Source organism: Rhincodon typus, chromosome 2, assembly GCF_021869965.1.
Source record: "Rhincodon typus isolate 14 chromosome 2, sRhiTyp1.1, whole genome shotgun sequence".
Taxonomy (NCBI): Eukaryota; Metazoa; Chordata; class Chondrichthyes; order Orectolobiformes; family Rhincodontidae; genus Rhincodon; species Rhincodon typus.
Genome location: NC_063333.1, coordinates 109,801,408 through 109,824,531, shown reverse-complemented (window position 1 = coordinate 109,824,531; position 23,124 = coordinate 109,801,408). Strand labels below are relative to the sequence as shown.

At 40.4% G+C, this 23,124-nt stretch overlaps 1 protein-coding gene across 6 annotated transcripts in view; it reads left to right on the top strand.

Moving 5' to 3' along the window:
• The window catches only part of trnau1apb (tRNA selenocysteine 1 associated protein 1b), a 53,228-nt gene extending 31,308 nt beyond the window's left edge, over positions 1–21,920 (top strand). For 5 of the 6 annotated variants that reach the window (XM_048616336.1, XM_020514901.2, XM_048616348.1 and 2 more), the window contains 3 exons: positions 5,852–6,038; positions 6,161–6,212; positions 18,393–18,632. In XM_048616336.1, coding sequence (XP_048472293.1) covers positions 5,852–6,038; positions 6,161–6,212; positions 18,393–18,529 — 376 coding nt within the window. In that variant the 3' untranslated portion in view covers positions 18,530–18,632. Of the gene's footprint in view, positions 1–5,851; positions 6,039–6,160; positions 6,213–18,392; positions 18,633–21,896 lie in introns of those variants that run through there. The other variant, XM_048616342.1, reaches the window with a different exon arrangement.
• Positions 21,921–23,124: the final 1,204 nt, after the last annotated feature.

Genomic DNA, 23,124 nt, shown 5'->3' with positions numbered 1-23,124 from the left:
ACATGTCCACTGCCCTGCAGCTTACAGCACTTAAGGTGCAGATCCAGGTACTTTTCACAAGAGTTTAAGGTCTCTGCCTCCACCGCCAACTCAGGCAATGAATTCCAGATCCTCACCACGCTCTGCATAAAAAAAGTTTTTGTCATGTCCCATCTAATCCTTCTACCACTTGAATCTATGACCCCAGTTTTTGGATTGTCTGAGCAATAGGTTCCTTCCTGTAATGTGGTGACCAGAGCAGCATACAGTACTCCAATTGTGGCCTCAACAGCATCTTATACAGTTTCAAAGCCAGAAATCATACGACATCAGGTTATTGTCTGACAGATTTATTTAAAATTGCAAACTTTCGGAGCGCTGCTCCTTCGTCAGGTGAAATCACTGATGAAGGAGCAGTGCTCCAAAGCTTGTGATTTAAAGTAAACCTGTTGGACTATGACAGTTATTCTCTGGTTCGGCGCAGTGGCTCAGTGGTTAGCACTGCTGCCCCACAGTGCCAGCGACCCGGGTTCGATTCCACTCTCGAACGACTGTCTGTGTGGAGTTTCACATTCTCCCTGTGTCTGCATGGGTTTCCTCCGGGTACGCCAGTTTCCTCCCACAGTCCAAAGATGTGCAGGCTAGGTGGATTGGTCATACTAAATTTAGTCCTAAAAATGCATGGTGACGCATTTTGAAAGAACTAACAAGACGAGAGAATACATGGTGAATGATAGGACCTTATGAAAGACAGATGATTAAAGGGTTCTTGGTGTTCATGTCCATAGATCTTTGCATTTAGCTTTTCTGCTGCTTTCAAATTTTCAGGATATTAAGGAAAACAGATAGCATTGATGAGGAGAAAGTATTCTGGTGCATTGCAAGTCTAGGACTAGAAGACATGGTCTGAATTAAGACTTTTCAGAATAAAATAGAAAATATTTCCATATTTAAAAGGGGAGACTTTTCTGGACATAATAGGGATCTTGGCTGATAGCTGGAGATCAGTGAAAAATGATTGCCCCCTTTGGAGAAAGCCCAGTCAGGCAATTTACAGACTATCTGTAAGCCTTCCATGGGATCAGGACTCCAGGAACTGGAAGTGCCACTTGCCAGGAGCAAAAGGCCAGACGGTTTCAGAGCTGACTGCTGGAAATACACCCACAGAAGGGATAAGATTGTTGAATGATTCAGACCTGAGGGAAGTAATGGTGAAAGAGTTTAATCGTGGACTTAATGGTAATGGAGGTGAGAAGGTGTTGGGATCCCCTCACAACCGTATCCCACCCAATTAAATGCACTCCCTCCGAACCTGCAAGGGGTAGATATAAAATATTACCCAAAGGATAGTAGAGGTTGAGAAACTCTTCTGCAAATAGCAACAGATGCTAAATCATTTTTAAATTTTAAATTTGAGATTGATAGATTTTTGTTATCCAAATGTGTAGAGGGATATGAGGCAAAGGCAAATAAAGAATTAGTTTGCAGATCATCTATGATTTCAACAAATGGAACCGAGTCGAATGCAAAATTGGTGTTCTGTGGTTCTACCAACAGCAGAATTATATTCCACCACAATATTTAACCACATGCTCCCATCATATCCCTAATTCTACCATTCCCGTCAAGCCAGGTGAGCAATCTTGGTTCATTGAGGAGTATAAGAAAGCAAATCAGGAACAGCATCTTAAAAGCTCACCTAAAAATGAGCCTAAAAATTGACCTGGTGGAACTGCAGCACACACCATGCTTTTAAATAGTGGAAGAAGCATGCTAAAGATGGAATTAAGTGATTCCACAACCAATAGATCAGATAAAAACTCTTCAGTTCTACCACATCCATTGATGAATTGTTGTGGAGAGTTAAACAATGGGAGTAGAAAGCTCCATGAACGTGCTCATTTACAGTGATGGCAAAGGCTGTACAAAACACTGAATTAAGAGCTGAAGACCTGTATTTTAGAACTGCTTATGTCTTTACCCAAGGTGCTTCAATACAGCTACAACATTAACATCTCCCTGACAAAATGGAAAATTGCCCAGCCGTGTCCATCCAGTTAACCCTCTAGTCATTTTCTAATCAACTTATTCAGGATGTCCTCACCTCTGGAACAGTTGGACTTGAAACTGGGCCTCCTAGTTCATAAGTATAGACACTACCACTGCACAACAAGAGGCCCTCTAATTAACTCTATCACCTGCAGGTGTGTTTCTCTTGCATGCCCCAAATTTAGCAACTGCTGGTACCTCTCTATCAATCTAATCTCAGTAGGAACATTTAGCTACTTGTGCCTGTCCAGCCAGTGAAATCACGGGTGATTTGCAATCTAATACTAACTTTGACCTGTATCCCTTATTATCTTTGGTTAACACAAATCTGTCAACCTCAAATTTGCAATTAACAATTAATGTTCTATTTCTGGAAAAGTGTTCACGACTTCTACCACCATTGGTCCAAACAATTTTTCCTAATTTCAGCAGGTCTAGATGGTGGAAATCTGGAATAAAAACAGAAATTTTCAGAGAAGTGTTAGAGAAATTCTGCAGGTCTGGCAGCAACCGTGGAGAGAGAAACAGAATTAACATTTCAAGTCTGATCTGACTTCTTCAGAGTCGTGTCAGATTCAAAACTGTTTATTTCCCCACAAATGCTACCAGACTCACTCAGGTTCTCAAGCACTTTTTGGAATTAAGGTACAGGTGGGCGTTTTTTTTTTGAAAAGATAATTAAATAGCAGAGCAGGCTTAAGGACTGTTCCAGAGGGATATCCAAGTCAGACAGGTGAGAAATTTCATTTCACCAAGAATTGTCTTCTTAATCAAATGAACAGGTTAATACCAGTTTGTAATGAAAAATGAGCAGTTTTGTGTCTGACCAGATAGATTTTGCAAACAATTTAAGAATTTGGAGGATGAAGTGTTATAGTTTTAAAAACTTTCTACTCTTACTGATCCAGAATCTATTAATCTATCTCAGCCTTAAATACTTTTGCCCCACAGCTGTCTGTGGTGAGGAGTTCCAAAAACACGCAACCCTCAAGAGAAGAAGTTCTTCCTCATTTCAGTCTTAAATTGGTACCCCTTTATATAAGACTATACCCTCTGATCCTAGACTCTCCCACAAGGGGAAACATGCTCAGTATTTCAAGGGGGGTGGGTCTGGGTGCGATGCTCTGAGGGTTGGTGTGGACTAGTTGGGCTGAAGGGCCTGTTCCCACACTGTAGCGATTCTATGATTCTATGATTTACTCTGTTTGTGATCGGTATAATGACCAGGATTTAGCATTTAACAACAAAGCAAGGACGACAGCTACAGATTTTGAAGAAAGTTGTCTGCAAATATCTAGCAATCTGAGACAGAGATTTCCCTATTCCCTAATGTAGTTTAAATCTGACATCAAATGTTTGATGTGCAGCAGTTGTGATGTCAACAAACTGGTAGGCAACCAATCAAATAGAAGTATTCACACCATTTGGGAAGCTAATTGGACTTAATTTCTTTCATTTTCAACTTAGCTTTCTAGAGAGTTAAAATTAAGTCCAGAATAGTTGTCAGTTTCAGTGTAATAATGATTGTAAAGGCTGACTGGCTTCTTTACCAGCACAAAGTCGAGACCTATTTCTTTTACAAATGAAGATTTAATGAGTTGCTAACCAAATAGGAAATATCATCACCTTTGCCCTGACCCCAGTATACACTTAAGAATTTACAGGTTAGACATTAGTGGTGTGAAAATAATCCTTTCTTGCTTTTTTAAAGGGGTATAGGGAAAGAGTAAGAGAATGGCATGGAAATAGAACAGTAGCCATGATCTTAGTGAATGACAGAACAAGTTTGATGGGCCAAATGACCTATCTTACTCCTATTTTCTGCATTTCTAAACTGACTATTGCAGTTTGAACCTTCAGTATATATTTCTTTCTGAAGTGACTTGGCCTACACAGACGTCTAAAGAGAATTCCAAAGATTCATCATCCTCCTAGTGAAGAAACTTCCATTCCGTCCAATATGGCCAATGCTATATCCTGACACCATGTCCCTTGTTTGAGATAGGCAAAACATAATCCCTATAACCAGTCTGTTCAGTCCTTTCAAAATTTTACATATTTCACTGAGATCCCCCTTCATTCTTCTAAACTCGTGAATACAGCCCTAGTCAACCCACGTAAAACAAAGAACTACAGATGGCACAATTGTCTGAGGTAAAGTTTGTGCCTGACTTTGAACATTGTCTTCTCTTTTTTTTTCTCTCCCTCTTTCTTTTAAATTTTGACATGTATTGGTTATCTGCTTGACTTTACTGGAAAATATTTTTCAATTTCAGCAGAATTCCACAATTACTGATGAAGCTGAAGAGGAGCCTGTAGAAGCCTTGGGGCGGCACGGTAGCTCAGTGGTTAGCACTGCTACCTCACAGCGCCAGGGGCCTGGGTTCGATTCCAGCCTCGGGCAACTGTCCATGTGGAGTTTGCACATTCTCCTCGTGTCTGCATGCATGCTTCCTCCAGGTGCTCTGGTTTCCTCCCACAGTCCAAAAATGTGCAGGCTAGGTGGATTGGCCATGGAAAATTGTCCAGTGTTCAGGGATGTGTAGATTAGGTGGGTTATTTGGAGATGGGTTTGGGTGAGATGCTCTGAGGGTCAGTGTGGGCTTGTTGGGCCAAAGGGCCTGTTTCTACACTGCAGGGATTCTGAGATGCTGGAAGTCTGAAAGAAAAATAGAAATTGCTGGAGAAACTGGAGAGTTTAGTAGCATCTGTGGAGGGAAGGCAGAATTAACATTTTGAATCCAGTGACCCTTTTTCTAGTCAATCCAATCTCTTCTCATACAATAATTCCGCCATAGCAGGAATTAGTCTTTTGAACCTTGCCTGCACTGATTCTGTATTAAGTATATCCTTTCTTAGGTAAGGAGACCAAAACTACACATGTAGTCACCGCCATACCCTGTGCAGCTGCAGTAAGACATTCCTGCTCCTGTACTCAAATCTTCATGCAATAAAGGCCAAAATACCATTAGCATTCCTAACATGAATGCTTGCTTTCAGTAATTTGTGTTTAAGGATGCCCAGATTCCCTTGTGCATTAATATTTCTCAATCTATCACTATTTAAATAATAATAACAAATAATACTCTGCCATTCTGTTTTTTTTCTATTGTAATAGACAACTTCACACTTGCGTATGCAATACTGCATCTGCTGTGTATTTTCCCACTAAGTTTATGTTCTTGAGATAAAAGTTGTCAAAGATATTTTATCCTGATTTTGATCATTTCTTAATATCTAGGAATCAACATTACATCATTACATCATTAACATTGGCATTGTGCAAATATTCCTTTTAAGCAATTCCAACTATTTTGATTAGTTTATTATAATTCCCAAATTAGATTAACAATCAACACATTACAAATAATTCACAGCTGTAGTTGATAAATGTGGCTGTCAGTGAATTGATCAAGATTCAATAAAAGATAAGGCATTACAGCTGATCAGCTTTTTTTTCCTATTTAACTGGTGAATGTGTGTCTTATTAGTCACTTAGAGAGTTAAGCATGGCTTTCTGTAGTGATCAGGCAGAGCTTGTAGAAACCTCTCACAATATATACTGGTACTGGCAAAGGTGAGTTACAATATTTGAATGCCTGGTGCTTAAAAAATGGCATGTGAATGTTATTTCTTCTCCAGATTAGTGTTCCTAACTTTGGCCTGTTGAAGTACATGACTGAGATTCTAACCTAGACTTTGGAAACCTGTAGGCATGTGCTGCAAAATCAATGATTGATTTAGAAGTGATTTGTTCCTTTGTCACTTGTCTGGACTACAATTAAAGGATATGACTTAATTTGGATATAATGTGTAATTTCAGTGCAAAAACCAAGCCAGAATACCAACCAACTGCCACTTACAACTATACACAATACTATCAACAGTTTTACTCTCAATGGGGTTATGATCCCTATGGCAGCTACAACTATGGGTACCCGCAGTATGGCAGTACTGAAACACCACCAGTAACTTCTTCCCTGATCACAGAAATGGCACAGCTGTCTGAGGTAAAGTTTGTGCCTGACTTTGCACATTGTCTTTGTCTTTTTTTTTTCTTTTTCTCCCTCTTTCTTTTGAATTTTGACATGTATTGGTTATCTGCTTGAGTTTACTGGAAAATATCTTTCAGTTTCAGCAGAATTCCACAATTACTGATGAAGCTGAAGAGGAGCCTGTAGAAGGTAAAAACAATGTTTTGTATTATTCTGTTTATTTGTACCACACTATGGGGTCCTCCATGGAATTTAAAAATACTTGTGACTTAAATGTAGGTATATGTTGTATTTATTTACAGCTTGTGCAATAATTGTAAAGAACCACTTCTAAGCTGGATCCTGGCATGTGATTTGAGTAGATACATAATGATGTGGATATTAGTGGTGAATGTTTTTGGACTTCTGACTACTGCTGATGCTAGACCATTAACAGGCATGCAAGAGACAATATTTAAATTCCATGTTTTGTGATCATTAGACATCCTACAGTGAATGAAGGAAGTAAGCTAACCAATTTTCCTCTTAGATATAAACAGATCACGTTTCTAATTAGCTTGATGTAATCAATGGTGCATGACCGATGCTACTGGGGCCTCCACTGTTTACAGTTTATACAAATGACTTGGGTGACTGGACTCCATTTGGTATTTATTGCTAATTCTGATGACTCAAGAAGTGAGCAGGAAAGTAAGTGTCAAGAAGACCTAATGGAGGCAACAAAGGAGTAGGTGTGTGGGCAAAAACCTTGCAAACAGTATTATGTGGGAAAATACAAAATTATCTATTTTGGCAAGAAGAATATAAAGACACTAACTGTGTAATTGGTATGAGATTACAGAGTGGTTTGAATCTCTTCATGTGTGAATCGCAAAAGGATACGGTGTAGGAAATTAAGAAAACTAATAAAAAATTTTTTTTGCAAAGGGAAAATTTTTAATCTTTTTTAAGAAAAGAAAAAAATCCTGTTTTTAGTTATGCAGGATTTTAGTGAGACCAGGTGTGGAGTATCAGTCCCTTTTGTTTTTCAGGAAGAATGTAAAGGTTTTGGAAGCAGTTGAGAAGCTTTTCCAGATTAGTACCCGGAATGGGTGGGTTACCTTGAGGAAAAGCTGCAAGAGCCTTTGGAGTTTAGGAGAGTAAGTCATGGTTTGAATGAGGCCTGTTAACTGCAATGTGCCTTTTTGACAGGCACATAAATTTAACGCTTAGTGATCCAGACTAACTGGTGATGTGAGTTCAAATCCAACCATGTCTGATCAATTTTGATTGAATTCAAATTCAAAGCCAGGCTAAAGTGACCTTGTAATGATCTGCTTTACTAATGTAGTTCAGGGAAGGAAATCTGTCCCTACCTGGTCCAGGCTCCATGTGACTCAGCAACCGTGCTGTTGGCCTGGTAACCTGAATCGTGGTAAAGATATTTCTTCTGGGTGAATTTGGAACTAAGAGTCAATGTGTGGTTTTTTTTTGGGAGTTGAGGATCTTTGAATCCCCTCTTTCCCCAAAGCTGAAACACAGCCTTTGAATATTTTTAAGGTAGGGGTAGATCCTTCATGAGCAAAAGTAGATTTGAAGCTAGTTTGGAAAAAGATCCAATTATCTTCAGCTGCTTCAATGACCTTCACTTCATCAAATGGAGAGAGGTGGAGATGTTTTGATTATTGCATAATGTCCAGCATCATTCGTGAGCAAAGCAGTCTGTGCTCAATAGCAGCAAGACCTGGACAATACTCGAGTTTGGGCTGACATTTACACTACACAAGTGCCAGGCAATGATCGTCTCGGAAAATCTAACCATTACCCCTTGACATCAATGTTAGTATCAACATTCAGGGGGCTAACAAGTGACCAGAGAATGAATTGGATCAAAATGTGGCATTTTGCAGCCACATGACTCCCAAAGCCTGCTCATAATCTAAAAGACTCGAGTGAGGAGTGCAATTGATTGCAGCTTCAACAACACTTGTCACCATCTAGGATAAAGCAGCTCACTGAAGTGACATCACATCCACTCTTCTTCGCCCCCCCCCAGCATCAGTCAGTCGCAGTAGTGTGTACTGTTGAAAGATGCACTGCAGAAGTTCACCAAGGGTCCTAAGATAGCACCTTCCAAACCCACAGCCACTACAATCTAGAAGGACAAGAACAAGCAGATTCTCTTCCGAGCCACGCGCCATCCTGACTTTGAAATATATTGCTGTTCTTTAACTGTGACTGTGTCAAAATGCTGGAAATTGCTCCCAAACAACATTACAGGTGCATTTACACCAAATAGATACCAGTGGTTCAAGAAGGCACCTCCCACCATCTTCCCAAAGGCAACCTGGGATAGATGATAAATGCTAACCCAGCCAACAATGACCATGTTCATGATGTTTTTAAATTAGAACCAATTTGAAGGTTCATCTGTTTTTTTTTTTTAATAAATTCTGGGCTGAAAGGCTTATCTTGTGAAAGGTTTGGCCTATATCCATTAGGAATTCAGAATGAAGTGTGATCTTATTTAAATACATTCTGCGGGGACAAAAGATGGTGGATATTGTGATCTCCTGTCTTTAGGGAGATCAAAATTGGGAGCTGTTTTTAAGAGATCTTGCTATTTTCTCAGACACTTAGAATCCTCTTCCCTTGGGTCTTTACAGTGTTGCATTTCTTTCCCTAGAAAGTGGGAGGCTGGGTCTTGCATCAAATTTGAGGCTTAGATTTTTGGTAGATGAGTTATGGGGCACGACAAGAGAGTGGAGCTGAGACTGTAAGCCGATGGACCAGGCTCAAAAGATCCAATGACTTGCTCCTAAGTCATAGATTCTTAGTTCGGGAGTCTGAAAGTTCTTGAATGTGCATGTTGCTTATTCACAACTTGCATTGATACAGCTGCAGTGTCTTGAGGTTTTTATTTAAATCCTTTTGTTTGTGTGGACAAAAAGGTGTCACTTGTTTGAAATAAGTGAGTATAAGCATCAACTTTTTTTTCGTTTGAAGTGTAGAAAAAGTGTGTTTGCAGTTAATGGGTTGTCAGAGATGCTGGTGTCTGACAATGGTTCAGTTTATCAAAGCATTTGAATATTTGAGAATAGAATTTACCTACCCTAATATCACTCGCCCATTTTGGAATGATCCTGCAGAAAGACATTTTTCATACAGATTTGAAGAGAAGTGATAGGTGACAAACTAGATACTAATTTCCATACTTTGACACAGGATAGAATACTCTGCAGCTTATATCTGATTTAAACACAAAAGTAAGCAATCACACTTTTATTTTTCTCTATTCATTCTTGTGGATGTGGGCATTGCTGGCTGGCCAGCATTTCTTGCCCATCCTTGGTTGCCCTTGAGGAGGTGGTGGTGGTGGTGGTGGTGAACTGCATTCCTCCTGCTGTGGGTTGACCCACATGCTATTAGGGAGGGAATTCCAGGATTTTGCGCCAGCAACAGTGAAGGAACGGCAATTATATTTCCAAGTCAGGATGGTGAGTGACTTGGAGGTGGTGATGTTCCCATATATCTGCTGCCCTTGTCCTTCTAGATGGAAGTGGTCATGGGTTTGGAAGGTGCTGTGGTTTAACTTGCTTAAATCTGACATCAGTGACAAAGTAGGAGAAAAGCAAGTTGGTGTCAAGATGAGGCATGAAACTTGAATGCAATATTAGTAACAAGGGTATAGTGAAAAACCACCCAACATAATAAACAGAACTGGTTAGACTTGCTTGTAAAGTGATCTAACGAAAACTGGAGAAACACTGGTATCCTGTAGATCTTTCTGGTAAAAGAGGAAATCTGTTAAAAAGGAGCATGAGAAATTGCTCATGATCTTTCTCCTTCAGTTCAAGCAAAATTCACAAAGAAACTGGAAACTGCTGGTTTCACAGAATCCACATGTATAGCCACGTGAGTCAAGATCTTAAAGACAAATCAATCTATGTCAGAGCCCCCCACCTATTAAACAGTTGAAGTTCAGTTTTAACATTGCAGATATTAAGAATTTATAGTTTAGCTCAGCCATTCTCTGTTTCTTTACTGTGACAATTTTGGACATCTAATATTATACTTTCATTTAAGTGAAAGCAAACGTACAAACCAACCTGTTAAAATGCATGGTCAAAAGTAATGCCACACCAGGCTATAGTCGAACAGGTTTACTTGAAATGACAAGCTTTTTGGAGCACTGTCCCTTCAGGGCAAACCTGATGAAAAGGCAGCACTCCAAAAGCTTGTGATTTCAAATAAACCTGGTGTCATGTTATTTTTGAACTTGACCACCCCAGTCCAGTACGAGGAGCTCAACATCATGCTAAATTTCAGGTACAGTTGAGGTTGGTTTAGTCACTTTTTTGATTAAAATATGCCCTTTCTACTACCTTTTTGGACTGAACGGAGAAGGGATGTAATATTTTAATACCTGAGCATTGTTATTTTGCATTCTCTTTCCCTGTCTTCTGGGAATGTGCAAATAAAATGTAATTATAGCTGCTTACAGTGAATGCATGTGATGTGTTCTCCATGCAATGTGTATTTGAAATTTCAAAGTCATCAACATGATGCCCCACTAAGTTATTACGGTGGATCACCTTTTTGAGGCTAATCTTGAGTCCAATTAAGTGAGACATCAGCTGTGATTATAACACTACCAATTTCATTATTACTGGATAAGTCAGATCGTACACTGTCTTGCTTTTAACAATGTCTTCTGTTTCTCTAAGACTGAAGCACACAATGTTACAGATTCTTTTAACAATAAATTAAGTCTAAGCAAAACATCAGAGATAAAATAGAATAAACAAGTTCCCAAAAAAAAAAATCCTTTGTACAGCATCTTTTTCTCTAACACCTCCATAAATTCAAGGTAACTGCAACTTTAAATCCTTGTGTGGAAATGCTGATTGACTCATTCCTGGTGTTATCACACAACTGAGTTTTAAACTCCGCTTCCAAGTCCTCTTCAGAGTTTTATCCCAAATCTCCGGTCTGGGACTAACCCTCCAATCCATACTCTACTCAAGTAACCTGGTTTCATTATATTTTCCCCTTCTGGGAACACCGCTCTGAATGCATCTGTATTCAAGGATCTCATGGAATTGCTCTGCTCCGAAGTAACACTGACCCTCCTCTGAGATTTGGGTGTTTCCATTTTTCGTTTTCTAAAACGAAACTCATCCTCCCAAAAATTTAACAGACCTTGAAGTATAATTGTCTGTCTAACAAAAGAGAAGTACAGCACAGGAACTGGCCCTTCAGCCCTCCAAGGCTGTGCTGATCTAGCACCTTCCTTTATGAGCCAAACTCTCCAACTATATAATCTTTGTTTTACTTCCTTCACGAATTTACCATCTAAATGGCTGGTAGCTATTAAAACTATCATAATGGTTCCTACTACTTTTGGTACTCCTTACCTGTTCTTTTTTTCCTTGCTGTTCATAAATTGATCCCCACTGGGTCTCCAACCCTATCCAGCCTACTATTCTACCTATTGCTCCTGCCACCAGACTCCTCTTCCACAAGTTCCTGACTTTGTTTGTTTATTTTCTTGAGCTAAGTTCAACATTGGGCTCATTCTAAGCTTACAAAATTTCCTGGATTCCATTTCTCCTCTTCCCTTCAATACATAAAATTGAAATTCTGCTCCTTTGTACATTTCAGCCAGTTTTATTTCCTGACTTCCCTCCACTCACCAGCCCCTTCTGGCATATGCATCAACCTCGTGCTAAATTTTTGGTTGTTGATCTTTGACAAAAGGTCTTGTACTGATCTTCCCCGTCACTTGGTCCACTCCTCCTGTTAGCTTATCAATAAATGATTGGCATACATGTACAAAATGTGTGATGTCTCTTCTATAGTTTGTTCAGGCTTTGATGTGCAATTGGTGCCAGGGAGCCATAAGAAATGTATTCTAACAGTTTGGTATCAAGTTGCACAACTATCCTTTGCCATCCATAGAACAGTACAGGAACAGGCCCTTCGGACCATCCTGTCTGCAATGACCATTATGCCATTCTAAAATAATTCTATCTGCCTGCATGTGGTCCATATCCTTCTATTCCTTGCCTGTTCATGTGCCTGTCTAACTGCCTCTTGAATGTTTTCATTGTATCTGCTTCTACTACTTCCCCTGGCACTACATTGCAGGCACCTGCAGCCTTTTAAATTTTTGAATAAGTACAGCACAAGAACAGGCTCTCCAGCCCTCCAAGCCGGAGCTGACCATCATGTCATATTAATCCAAAAGCAAACCTGTCATTTTTCGATTTTGTATTCCTCCCTATTCATGGCCCCATCTAGGTGCCTGTTAAATGTCTTCAATGCGCCCACTTCCACCACCTCTTCTGGTAGTGCATTCCAGGCTGCTACCATCCTCTTTATGAAAAACTTCCCTCACACATCTCCTTTAAACTTTTCCCCCTCTGACCTTGAACCTGTGCCCTCTTGTAATTGAATGTTCAATCCTGGGAAAAAGCCTCTGTGCCTCTCATAATTTTGTAGACCTCTATCAGGTCTCCTCTCAGCTGCCATTTTTCCAGTGAAAACAATCCTAGTCTTTTTAACCTTTCCTCATAGTCAATGCCCTGGAGACCAGGCAACATCTTGATGAACCTTCTCTGTACTCTTTCCAAAGCTTCCATATTCTTCTGGTAGTGTGGTGACCAAAACTACACACAATACTCCAAATGCGGCCTAACAAGGGTTTTATATAGCTGCAATATGCTTTGCCAACTCTTGTTTTCATCGCCCAGGGTATGGAGTACAAGCATGCCGTCATGATGATAGTATAAGGTAGCGGTGGAGGTTAGATAGACCTTAGGTTTAGAGTAAAAGTTTTTGGCACCACATCATGGGCTGAAGAACAGTACACCACAGTACAGGCCCTATGTTCTATGCCATATGCCTTCTTAATCACCTTGGCTACCTGTGTGGCCACTTTCAGGGAACTGTAGACCTGCACACCCAGATCCTGAATGTTGGTGTTCCTAAGGGTTCTGCCATTTTACAATTCAAATTCACACCTAAATTTGATCTTCAAATGCATCACCTCGCATTTGTCCAGATTAAACTCCATCTGCCATTTCTATGCCCAAGTTACCAATCTATCTATAGCCTGTTGTATCCTTTCACAATCGTCGGCACTATCAACAACTCCGTCAATCTTCATGTCATCTGCAAACTTGCTAATTGGGCCACCCACCTTTTTCCTCCAGATCATTGATATATACTACAAACAACTGAGGACCTAAGATTGACCCCTGTGGAACACCAGTAGTTACCGGTCTTCTATGACCAAGCCAGTTTTCTAGCCATCTAGTCAGGCCACCCTATATAAACTATATCCACAGTCCTTCCCTCAATTATCCTCATTACCTCTTCAAAAAAAAGTTTGATCAGGTTGGTGAGACATGACCTTCCTTGGACAAAACCATGCTGCCTGTTGCTAACTGGTCCATTTTCCTCCAAAGGCGCATATGTCTTGTCCCTCAGTATCTTCTCCAAGAGCTTCCACACCACAGCCATCAAGCTCACCAGTTTAAGGTTTCCTGGATTATCCCTGCATCCTTTCCTGAACAACATTCGCTAATCTCCAGTCCTCTGGAACTTCACCTGTGGTCAACAAGGATGTGAGGATATCTGCCAATGCCCTAGTTATTGCCTCCCTTGCCTCTTTGAATAACCTGGGGTATATCCCATCTGGTCCTCGGGACTTGTCTACCTTTAATGCAATTTAGGATTCTCAAACCTTCCTCTTTTTCAACATTCTGTAGAGCATTCACACACTCATCCCTGACCTCAACATTAATCATGTCCTTCTCCTTGGTGAAAACTGATACAAAGTACTCATTCAGGATCTCCCCATTATCTTTCCATTACCATTAGTGCAACTCCTCATCCCTTTTACATTCCTCTGTATCATGCCCGATACATCTAAACCCTTAAACGTTGAGCTGCCACTCCTGCACTTTCCTTAACTGGGTTTTTGTAATGGTTAAAATATTGTAATTCCATGTACTAATCCAAACGTTAATGTCCTCTGACTTGTCCATTACACTCCTTGCATTAAAATAAATACACTTCAGGCTGCCAGTCCTGCCATGTTCATTGACCTGCCCCTGCCTGTTCTTTGTATTACACTGACTTAAGCTGTACTTTCTCAATCACTCCACATGCTGACTGACTGCTTTTGGATCCCTTCCCCTGCCACACTAGTTTCAACTCTTCCCAAGTGGCACAAGCAAACCTGACTTGAACAGGTTCTTCCTATCCTGGAGGAGATCACAATGGTCCAAACATCTGAATCCCTCCCCCCACCCCCACACCTGGTCTTTAGCCATGCCATCAACTGTATCATCTTTATTTCTGGCCTCCCTAGTGCATGTTGTGAGAGGTCTTGGAATGCAAGTGCACAGGTAGCCGTATAGGTAAGCAAGGTCTATGGAATACTTTCCTTTGGCAGAGGCATAGAATATAAAAGTAGGGATATAATGATGAAACTAGGGCCACAACTGGAGTATTGCTAGTAGTTCTGACCATCACATTATAGGAAGGGTATAGTCGCTGTGAAGAGAGTGCAGTGAAAACTTACTAGAATGTTGCCAAGACTGGAGAATTGCAGCTATGAGGAGAGATTGAAGAGGTTGGGGTTGTTTCCTTGGAACAGAGAATTTTGAGGGGTAACATGATTGAGGTGTACAAAAATTCATAGAATCCCTACAGTATGGAAACAGGTCCTTCGGTCCAACAAGTCTACATCAACCCTCAAACATCCCACCCAGACCCATCCCTCTATTACCCACCTAACCTACACATCCCTGAACACTATGGCAATTTAGCATGGCCAGTCCACTTAACTCGCACATCTTTGGACTGTGGAAGGAAACCGGAGCACCTGGAGGAATCCCATGCAGACACAGGGAGAACATGCAAACTCGACACAGGGAGAACATGCAAACTCAACACAGACAGTCACCCGAGGGTGGAATCGAACCCAGGTTCCTGGTGCTATGAGGCAGCGTGCTGCCCTAAAATTGTAAGGTGTAGAGATAGAGTAGACAGAAGTAACCAGTTTCTCTTGGCAGAGTTCAAAAACTAGGGGCCAGGTTAAAGCTAAGTGGCAGCCTTCTTAGAGGGGATGTGAGGAAAAGCATCTTTACACAGTGGGTGGTGGTGCCTGGTGTTCGCTGTCTGAGTTAGAGGCAGAGACCCTAAGCTCTCTCTCTTTCAATAAGTACATGGATCAGCACCTTAAGTGCTGTAAGCTCCAATGTGACGGAAAATGGAATTAGGGGTCAGCATGGATAAGATGGGATTAATCGCTCCCTTCTGTGGTTATTTGGTTCCTTTTATATTCCTCAGTGCGTCCAACTGATCCATGTGGTCTGAAAGAATCTGGAGGTGGACACACCTGCAGACATTGTTGTCAGGGACATTGGACTTCTTGATCTCCCACATCTCTCCGGAATATACTCTTCCTGATTGATTTGCCAATACTACCCCTCTAGTAACTATTGGATTAAAAATAAAGACTTTATCTTGCTGGAGCATAATGCTGCTGTCCCTTTTCACCCAAGCCCAACACTTGACAAAGCCTGTGCTTTGACCTCAACAACAGCACCTCCATCTCATTGCCTCTCTCCAAAATGGCCACTCCCACTAGAGCTTGCCTCCCTTTTAAATCCAACCAGTAGGAAGGAAGAAATTCTTCCAGAATCTTCCTTTAGTACTTTCTCACTACTGTCCTCCGGATGCTCTTCATCCTGTTGAGCTGTAGTGCTCTCCATTATCGCTTCGTAGTTGCGGCAACAGAGCTGACTTCTCCCAGAATCCTCCTCGGCTACTTCTCACCAGCATCCTCTGCTCGATGGGGAGAGAGAAGAGGTTAACTTAGTGGTTGGGGGAACAAGTGTTTTGCAAAACAAGACTACAGGGATGGGTAAAAGAAACCAATATCTAGATACATGAATAGCACAGTAAATGTGTTGGTGTTTAAATTGATGCTGGTTGACTTTCTTTTTTGAATTTGTGGTGATGCCATAACTTTATTGGTTTGCCAGGGTGTTTGGATTGCTGTTAATCATATGTAAGCTAAACCCTAAGGATGCCAGGCAGACTTTCCTGAAGGTAATTAGTGAAACAGCTGTTTGTTGCTGTATAAACTACAGTTTTACGGTCACCATTACTGAAGCTAGTTGTTAATTCCAGACTTTTTTGCCAAGGTTTTTTTAACCCACCACAGCACCTGCTGGAATGTATGAACCTACACACTAATAGCATTATCTTGGCCCTATTGATTTACCCATCCAGTGCCATTAACACTTTTTGCCATTATCTTAGCTCCATAACGTTTGTGCCACACGTGCTAAACTGAGAGAATCTAACCATCTGCCCATGGCATTACTGTTGCTGAATTCCCCAACTTACCATAGCGTTGGATTGGGAAGATTTCAATTGACCAGAAAGGCAACTGGACCAGCTAATGTGGCTACCAAAACAGTTCAGAAAATAGGATTAATTAACTAAGAATCTGTAGATTAATTCTACTCCATGCTCAACCGTCTGTCTGTGAAGAGCACATCAGGAGCGAAATGGAATACTCTCCTCTTAACTGGCTGAATACAACACTAAAATATGCAAGAAAGTGAACACCAGTCAGAATAAAGCAGCCTGCTTAATTGGCACTCTTCTACCACCTTTTGACATTATACACTCTTGTCTTCTCTTCCCAACAAGGCATCAGCATGTCAACCAAAAGATGGTCTGTAGCAACTCACTAAGGTTTCTTTAAATAGCACCTTCAGAATCTGATCAACATGTAAAAGGATGGGGTAGGTTTTTGGGAACATCACTTAAAGTTTTCCAAACCCTACACTACCCTGTTTTGGAACTAAATCGCTGTTCCTTTATTGTCATTTGATCAAAACCCTGGAACTCACCTGCACTGCAACAGGTCATTTGACAGCTTGCTGCCACCTTCAGGAGCTTTTGAGGATGGGCAAAAAGTGGCAAGGGATGCTTTTACCCTGTAAAAGAATAATAAATTAGCTACTGTCCAAAAGCAAGAGGCAAATGCAAAACCTGCAGAAGGAAAAGGGAGCAAGAGGTGACTATCTAAAATTGACCTGGTGAACCCTGAAGTTTCAAATAATTAATCGGAGGATGTGGTGCTGTTCCTTGAGCTTGCATTGTTTTGTGCTTCCGTGCAAGATTTTGCTTTTACTTAGTGTAAAGCTAGAGTAAATTAACTAAGATAGTAGGAACTGCAGATGCTGGAGAATCTGAGATAACAAGGTGTAGAGCTGGATGAACACAGCAGGCCAAGCAGCATCAGAGGAGCAGGAAAGCTGACGTTTTGGGTCTGGACCTTTTTTTAAATAAACCTAGTTTTGTGAAATGGAAATATCCTGATATGCTGCATTAACATGGTAGTTGAGAAACCTAAAAAGCCAAATTCTTTCCTTTTAAACACTTGAGAACACTTGCCTCTTTGGGAGTGTTTTATAGTGTAGATATCTATGTATTACATTGATTTTTATTTCTTATATGGAATTGTTCTGCTGGTACAAAGAACTGAAGTCCACTCTCTTGACTACCATGCCAGCAGCATGGCAATTTGTTTCACACTAAGTCTTGCTTGTTTTAAGTCACATTATCTTTTATCTTTTTTTAAAAAAAAATCATTTTTAGCAAATATAAGCCTGCAGGTCTCCATGGAATCAACAGCCATCTTGAGGAGGGAGCTAGCTGACAATTTCTGGTCTCCATGTTGGTCTTTCTGTACCCTGGGTGCCAACAAGCAGAAAAGCCACAAGCAGAAATTGTTGGACAAACTCGGGTCTACCAGCATCTATAGAGAGAAAGCAGAGTCAACATTTCAAGTCCAGCGACCCTTCTCTTTCCAGCATCTGCAGTTTTATTATAGTAAATTTATTACCTGTTTAGTTCAAATTAATTGAGTAAGCTAACTCCTCTTATTTCTGGAGAAATGCACTCCAGTCATATTCTTAATGCGAATGTAGAGCATTCTGTAACTCTTGGTTAGTAGCTGATGGTAGTTCATGTTTGTTATGCATTCAAAGCTTGTTTGTTAAAACTGCAGAAAGCTACAAAAGGTTCTAAAACCAGAACGATTTTGCTGCAACACAATCAAAATGCTAGAGAAACTGCTTTGCATGACATTTCAATTATTGATTAGGCAAAACGAAGTAGAAATTCAGACATTAGCTGAAATGATCTATGTTAAATGTTTGGAAGCAGTCTGCCTTGCTGCAGAACATGAGTTGATATTGGAATGTTGATGTCAAGCACCTAAGTGCAAGACTGTGAATGTGTGGTACGAAAAATCAGTTATGAAAAAAGACTGAAATGACAATCTTTTTCTTTAAGATCCAGATCCAAAGTTGGATATTGATGAAGTTAACAAACAATTCATGGAGCAAAGTGAAGAACTATATGACTCATTAATGAATTGTCACTGGCAACCCCTGGATACAATCGCATCAGAGATTCCCACTGCAGTATAAAATATCTTAGAAATGCTATTTCAATTTTCATTGTACGTCAAGCAGATTGACCTTGTGTCTCTTTCTTACAAAGTATATTGAAAATAAATTGCAGTATGTTTAATTTGGTTTGTTTCATATACTAGATCTTTAAATCTTCACGTGCCCTACTAAATTTAATTTCTATGTACGTGTTTACTTGCTGTTCATGTAAGAAAGTAGCTCTTGTTTGAACGTACGGCAAATGGAAAATGTGACTCAGACTTTTTCTCAATGTTCTGCTGACATCTATCAGACAAAACCAAACCTTTGTATTCCATCCGTACTAGTTAATGGTTCCATGCTACACTCACTAATCTTCTAATTGTAAAGCCTATAGCTTTTCTTTTTCTGTATTTTTTGATTGTGGACCAAAGTGAAAAAGTGTTTGTGGTTTTTTTTTTAAAAAAAAACTCCGCTCAAACCAAGTGAACTGACACAACTGCTTCTTCAAGCAGCAATTGCAAATTAGTTTGTAGACCAGCTGCAGCTTTTGTTGGCAACAAGAATCTGATGCCAAAGATCATCTTCTGTGGCCAACAAATGTGGTTCTCAGGTAGCTGAATTGCTTAGCTTTATTTTTTCCTTTGGCCTTTTTCAAAAAAAAACATGCAACAAAAGAACTGCAGATGCAGTAAATCTGAAACAAAAACCAAAATTGCAACAAATCTAGCAGTGTCTGGAGAGAAAACAGTTTTTTATGTTTTGGGTACTGTGACCTTTCTCCAGCACTTCCCTGTGAACAAAATAGGAAGAAGCCATCAGATTGCCCATCTGTTCTCAACAGTAAAACCAACTTCTAAGCCGAAAGAAAATTCTTTCCTTTCCTTCCTTCCTCCCTCCCTCCCACCCATCAAGTCAGAACTTTTTATTCATATAATAATGAACCAGTTCCCTGTACCTCCTACAAACCAATGAAAGCCTCTGAGAACAAAGACTAAGAAGCATAGTTTGATCAGCACAAGAATTTTCTCAGCAGGTCCTGTAAACAGGAACCATGGAATTACTTTTCTAGTCTTCCCCTCTTGGCTATAACATTTTTTTTTTAAATGTGTATTATGGAGGAGTTTAAGGGGTCTGGAGTTTCTAACTCCCAGTTGTTTGCTAGTTGTTCAAAATTGTTTACCTACGCTTTGTGTATTTACTTAACTTTTGTTATTGTAAAGTACAGAAACCTGGTCTGTGCTCTATACCAGCCTGGCTTTAAAGATGGGTTAAATTGTCAAATTCTGTTTGGTTTTTTTTTTAAGGAAAGAACTTCAACTTTTATGACAACTGTGGGAATAGTGGGGCTTGATTTTTTTTTCCCTCACCATGCTTCACCAATGAGGTGTGATTTTTTTTTTTTTTTTCCTTTTGATTTGAAGCAGAGGCAACTAATTTTAGGGTGCAGTATTGGTGGTAGCACAAGGTGAGAGAAAACACACCAGGTTCTGAGAAACATCTAAGACAGCAGTAGAAACTTCAAAGGATTTTCTGCAGGTGGCAATGTTATCCCCAGCTGTTAAGAATTTCAAAGACATATTGAGTTGGTGGGTAAACTGGAGGGAGCATTGCCATGCAGATAATTGAATTACTAGCATGGCACTTTGGTTTACAGGAAATACAGGAGAGGCTGGATACTCAGGAGTGAAAGATCATAATTAGGTGATTATGGAGTTTGAGCATGAGAGAATTCTAACAGGAATGGCAGGAAAAATAGGGAATGAGAAAATAATTAAATGTGCAAGAGAAAGTGAGAGGAATATGAATGTCAGCTTGAAACAGGATATATCATACACTGATACACGCCCTAGTGGTGAAAATCTGAGTCACAATTTGAAGTCCAGTCAGGAAATTTGTATGCACAGACACTACCAAAATTTGATGGGAAGGATGTGGAGACATTCTTGTCAGCTGAGAAAATGGATTGGGCAAGAGAGGGCTAAACATTGTGTGCATGCAGGGTAAGTTGACAAGTAAAGCACACAATTTCTGGTTCGCTTGAGGATTATGACGCTATAAAGAAAATTATATTGGCTGCATATTAGTGCTGGAGGCTTATGGACAAATGTTCTGGAATTTAAGGACACCGTCACAGTAAACATTAATTTTTGTGTTGGCAGGTGGATAGGAGAATTAGCAGCTGAAACCACAAATTATTCTTAGAGGCATTTTAAGAACTCACTACCTTCCATAATCAAACCTGGGCCCCTGTTTCTGAGGCAGCAGTGCTAACCAATGAGCCACTGCACCCCCAACACAGTGGCTCAGTGGTTAGCACTGCTGCCTCACGATACCAGGGACACATGTTTGATCCCAACCTCAAGCGCCTGTGGAGTTGGACACTACTCCCGGTGTCTGTGTGGGTTTCCTCTCGTGTCCAAAAATGTACAAGTTAGGTGGATTGGCCATGTTACATTGGCTATTGTGTGCAGGGATGTGCAGGCTAGGTGGATTATGGATACAGGAATAGGGTAGGGTAGGGGTTGGGTCTGGGTGGACTCGATGGGCCAAATAGTCTGTTTCTTTCCACAGTTTTGGGGTTCTATGACGATAAGAACTCATTGAGGACCAAAGGGTTATTACTAGACAGGCAGGGCAATAAGGACTGACAATTGAGCTAATCTATAAAGAAGAGAAAGGAAGTAGATGTCAGGTACAGCGCAATACTTTAAGGGCCTCCCTTGTTTTTATTGAGTGTGCGCAGGGGGCTGCATAAAATAGAAATTAGGAGGGCAAAGAACGGCTGTGAAATATCTCTCGCAGAGAGGATCAAAAACTCCAAGGCATTTCATAAAAATGTATTTGAGAATAAAAGGATTATCTGGGAAAGAGGGGGACCCATTAGAGACCTGCAGACATGGGTCAGGTATTAAATGAATACTTCTCCTCTGTATTCACAAAGGAGAGAAAAATATTGTGGCTAGGGGTTTCGGTTGGGATGGTGAAGTTCTAAAACCCCTTACAATTAGTAAGGAGGTATTTGATGTTTTTAGCAGGCATAAAGATGTATAAATCCAGAGAGCTGTTGAGATGTATCCTTGGTAGCTGTGGGCAGGAAGGAGATTGCTGGAGTGCTGATTGAGATACTTGATATCTCACTGGCCAGAGGTGAAGTAATAGATGACTGGAGGATACTAATATGGTCCCTTTGTTCAAGAAGGGCAGCAAGGATAGGCAAGGTAATTATAGAACAGTTAGTCTGATGTCAATGGTAGGGAAATTATTGGGAAAAAATTCTGAAGGACAGGATTAATCACGTTTAGAAAGCCGGGGATTGATCAGGGGATAGTCAACACAGTTTTGTTAAAGGGAGATCCTGCATGATTAACTGAATTTTTTTTTTTTTTTTTTTTTTTTTTGAAAGGGTGACAATGTATTGATGAGGGTAGTGCATTTGATGTTGTTTACCTGGACTTCAAGAAGGCCTTTGACAAGGTCCCACATGGAAGGCTGTTCCAGAAGGTAAGAGTCCATGGAATCCAAGGCAAGTTGGCAAACTGGCAGACTGGATTCAAAATTGGTTTGCAAACAGGAAGCAAAGAGTGATAGTGGAGGGATACTTTTGTGATTTAGAACTGTGATCAGCAGGGTACCACAGGGATTGATGCTGGAATCCTTACTGTTTATGTACGTTAACAACTTGGACATGAAAATATAAAGTATAACTAGTAAGTTTGCAAATTACATGAAAATTGGTGACATTGATAGTGTGGAGGGTGGTCCCAAGCTGCAGTCTGCTACTGATCAGCTGAAAAATTGGGCAGAGCAATGGCAGATGGAATTTAATCCTGATAAGTGCGAAATGATGCATTTTGGGAGGTTTAATAAGGCAAGAATATACATAATGAATGGTAGGTCCCTAGAGAGTACAGTGGAACAAATGGACCTTGGTATACAAGTCTATAGATCCCTGAAGGTGTCAGCACAGATAGACATGGTGGTGAAGGCAGCATATGGATGTTTGCCTTCGTTAGCCACGGCATTGAATAAAGTTGTAACAAGACCTCCCTGCTCCTATATGAAACATTGATTAGGCTGCAGATGGAATACTGTCAATTCTGGTCACCACCCTATTGGAAGGATATGATTGCATTAGAGAAGGTGCAGAGCAGATTCAGCAGGATTGAAAAGTCTCATTTGTAAGGAGAGATTGGATAGGCTGGGTTTGTTTTCCTTGGAGCAGAAGGGAAAATCTGAGATATGCAAAATTGAAAGACATAAACAGTAGGTTGTGAGAATCTCTTTCTTCACCCCCACCATGGCAGATCTGTTTAAGACCAGCGGGCAAAAGGTCAATGTGAGGAGCAAGCGGTTTAAGAGGACATCTGAGGGGGGAAAAAAGCACTGAGAGGGTGATGGATTCAGGTACTCTTGCAACATTTAAGAAACAGCTGGGTGAGCATTTAAAATAAGGTATAATAGGCCATGGACAAAGCACAGGTAAACAGCATTAGTGTAGTTTGGTGTTTGTTGGTCGGCATCGACATGATAGGCCTGTTGCTATACCACGTGACTGTATAAAACCTTTTTTCTGTCATCCTCATCAAATCATGAGAGATTTTTTTTTTTAAAGAAATGATAGTGAAGGAAAG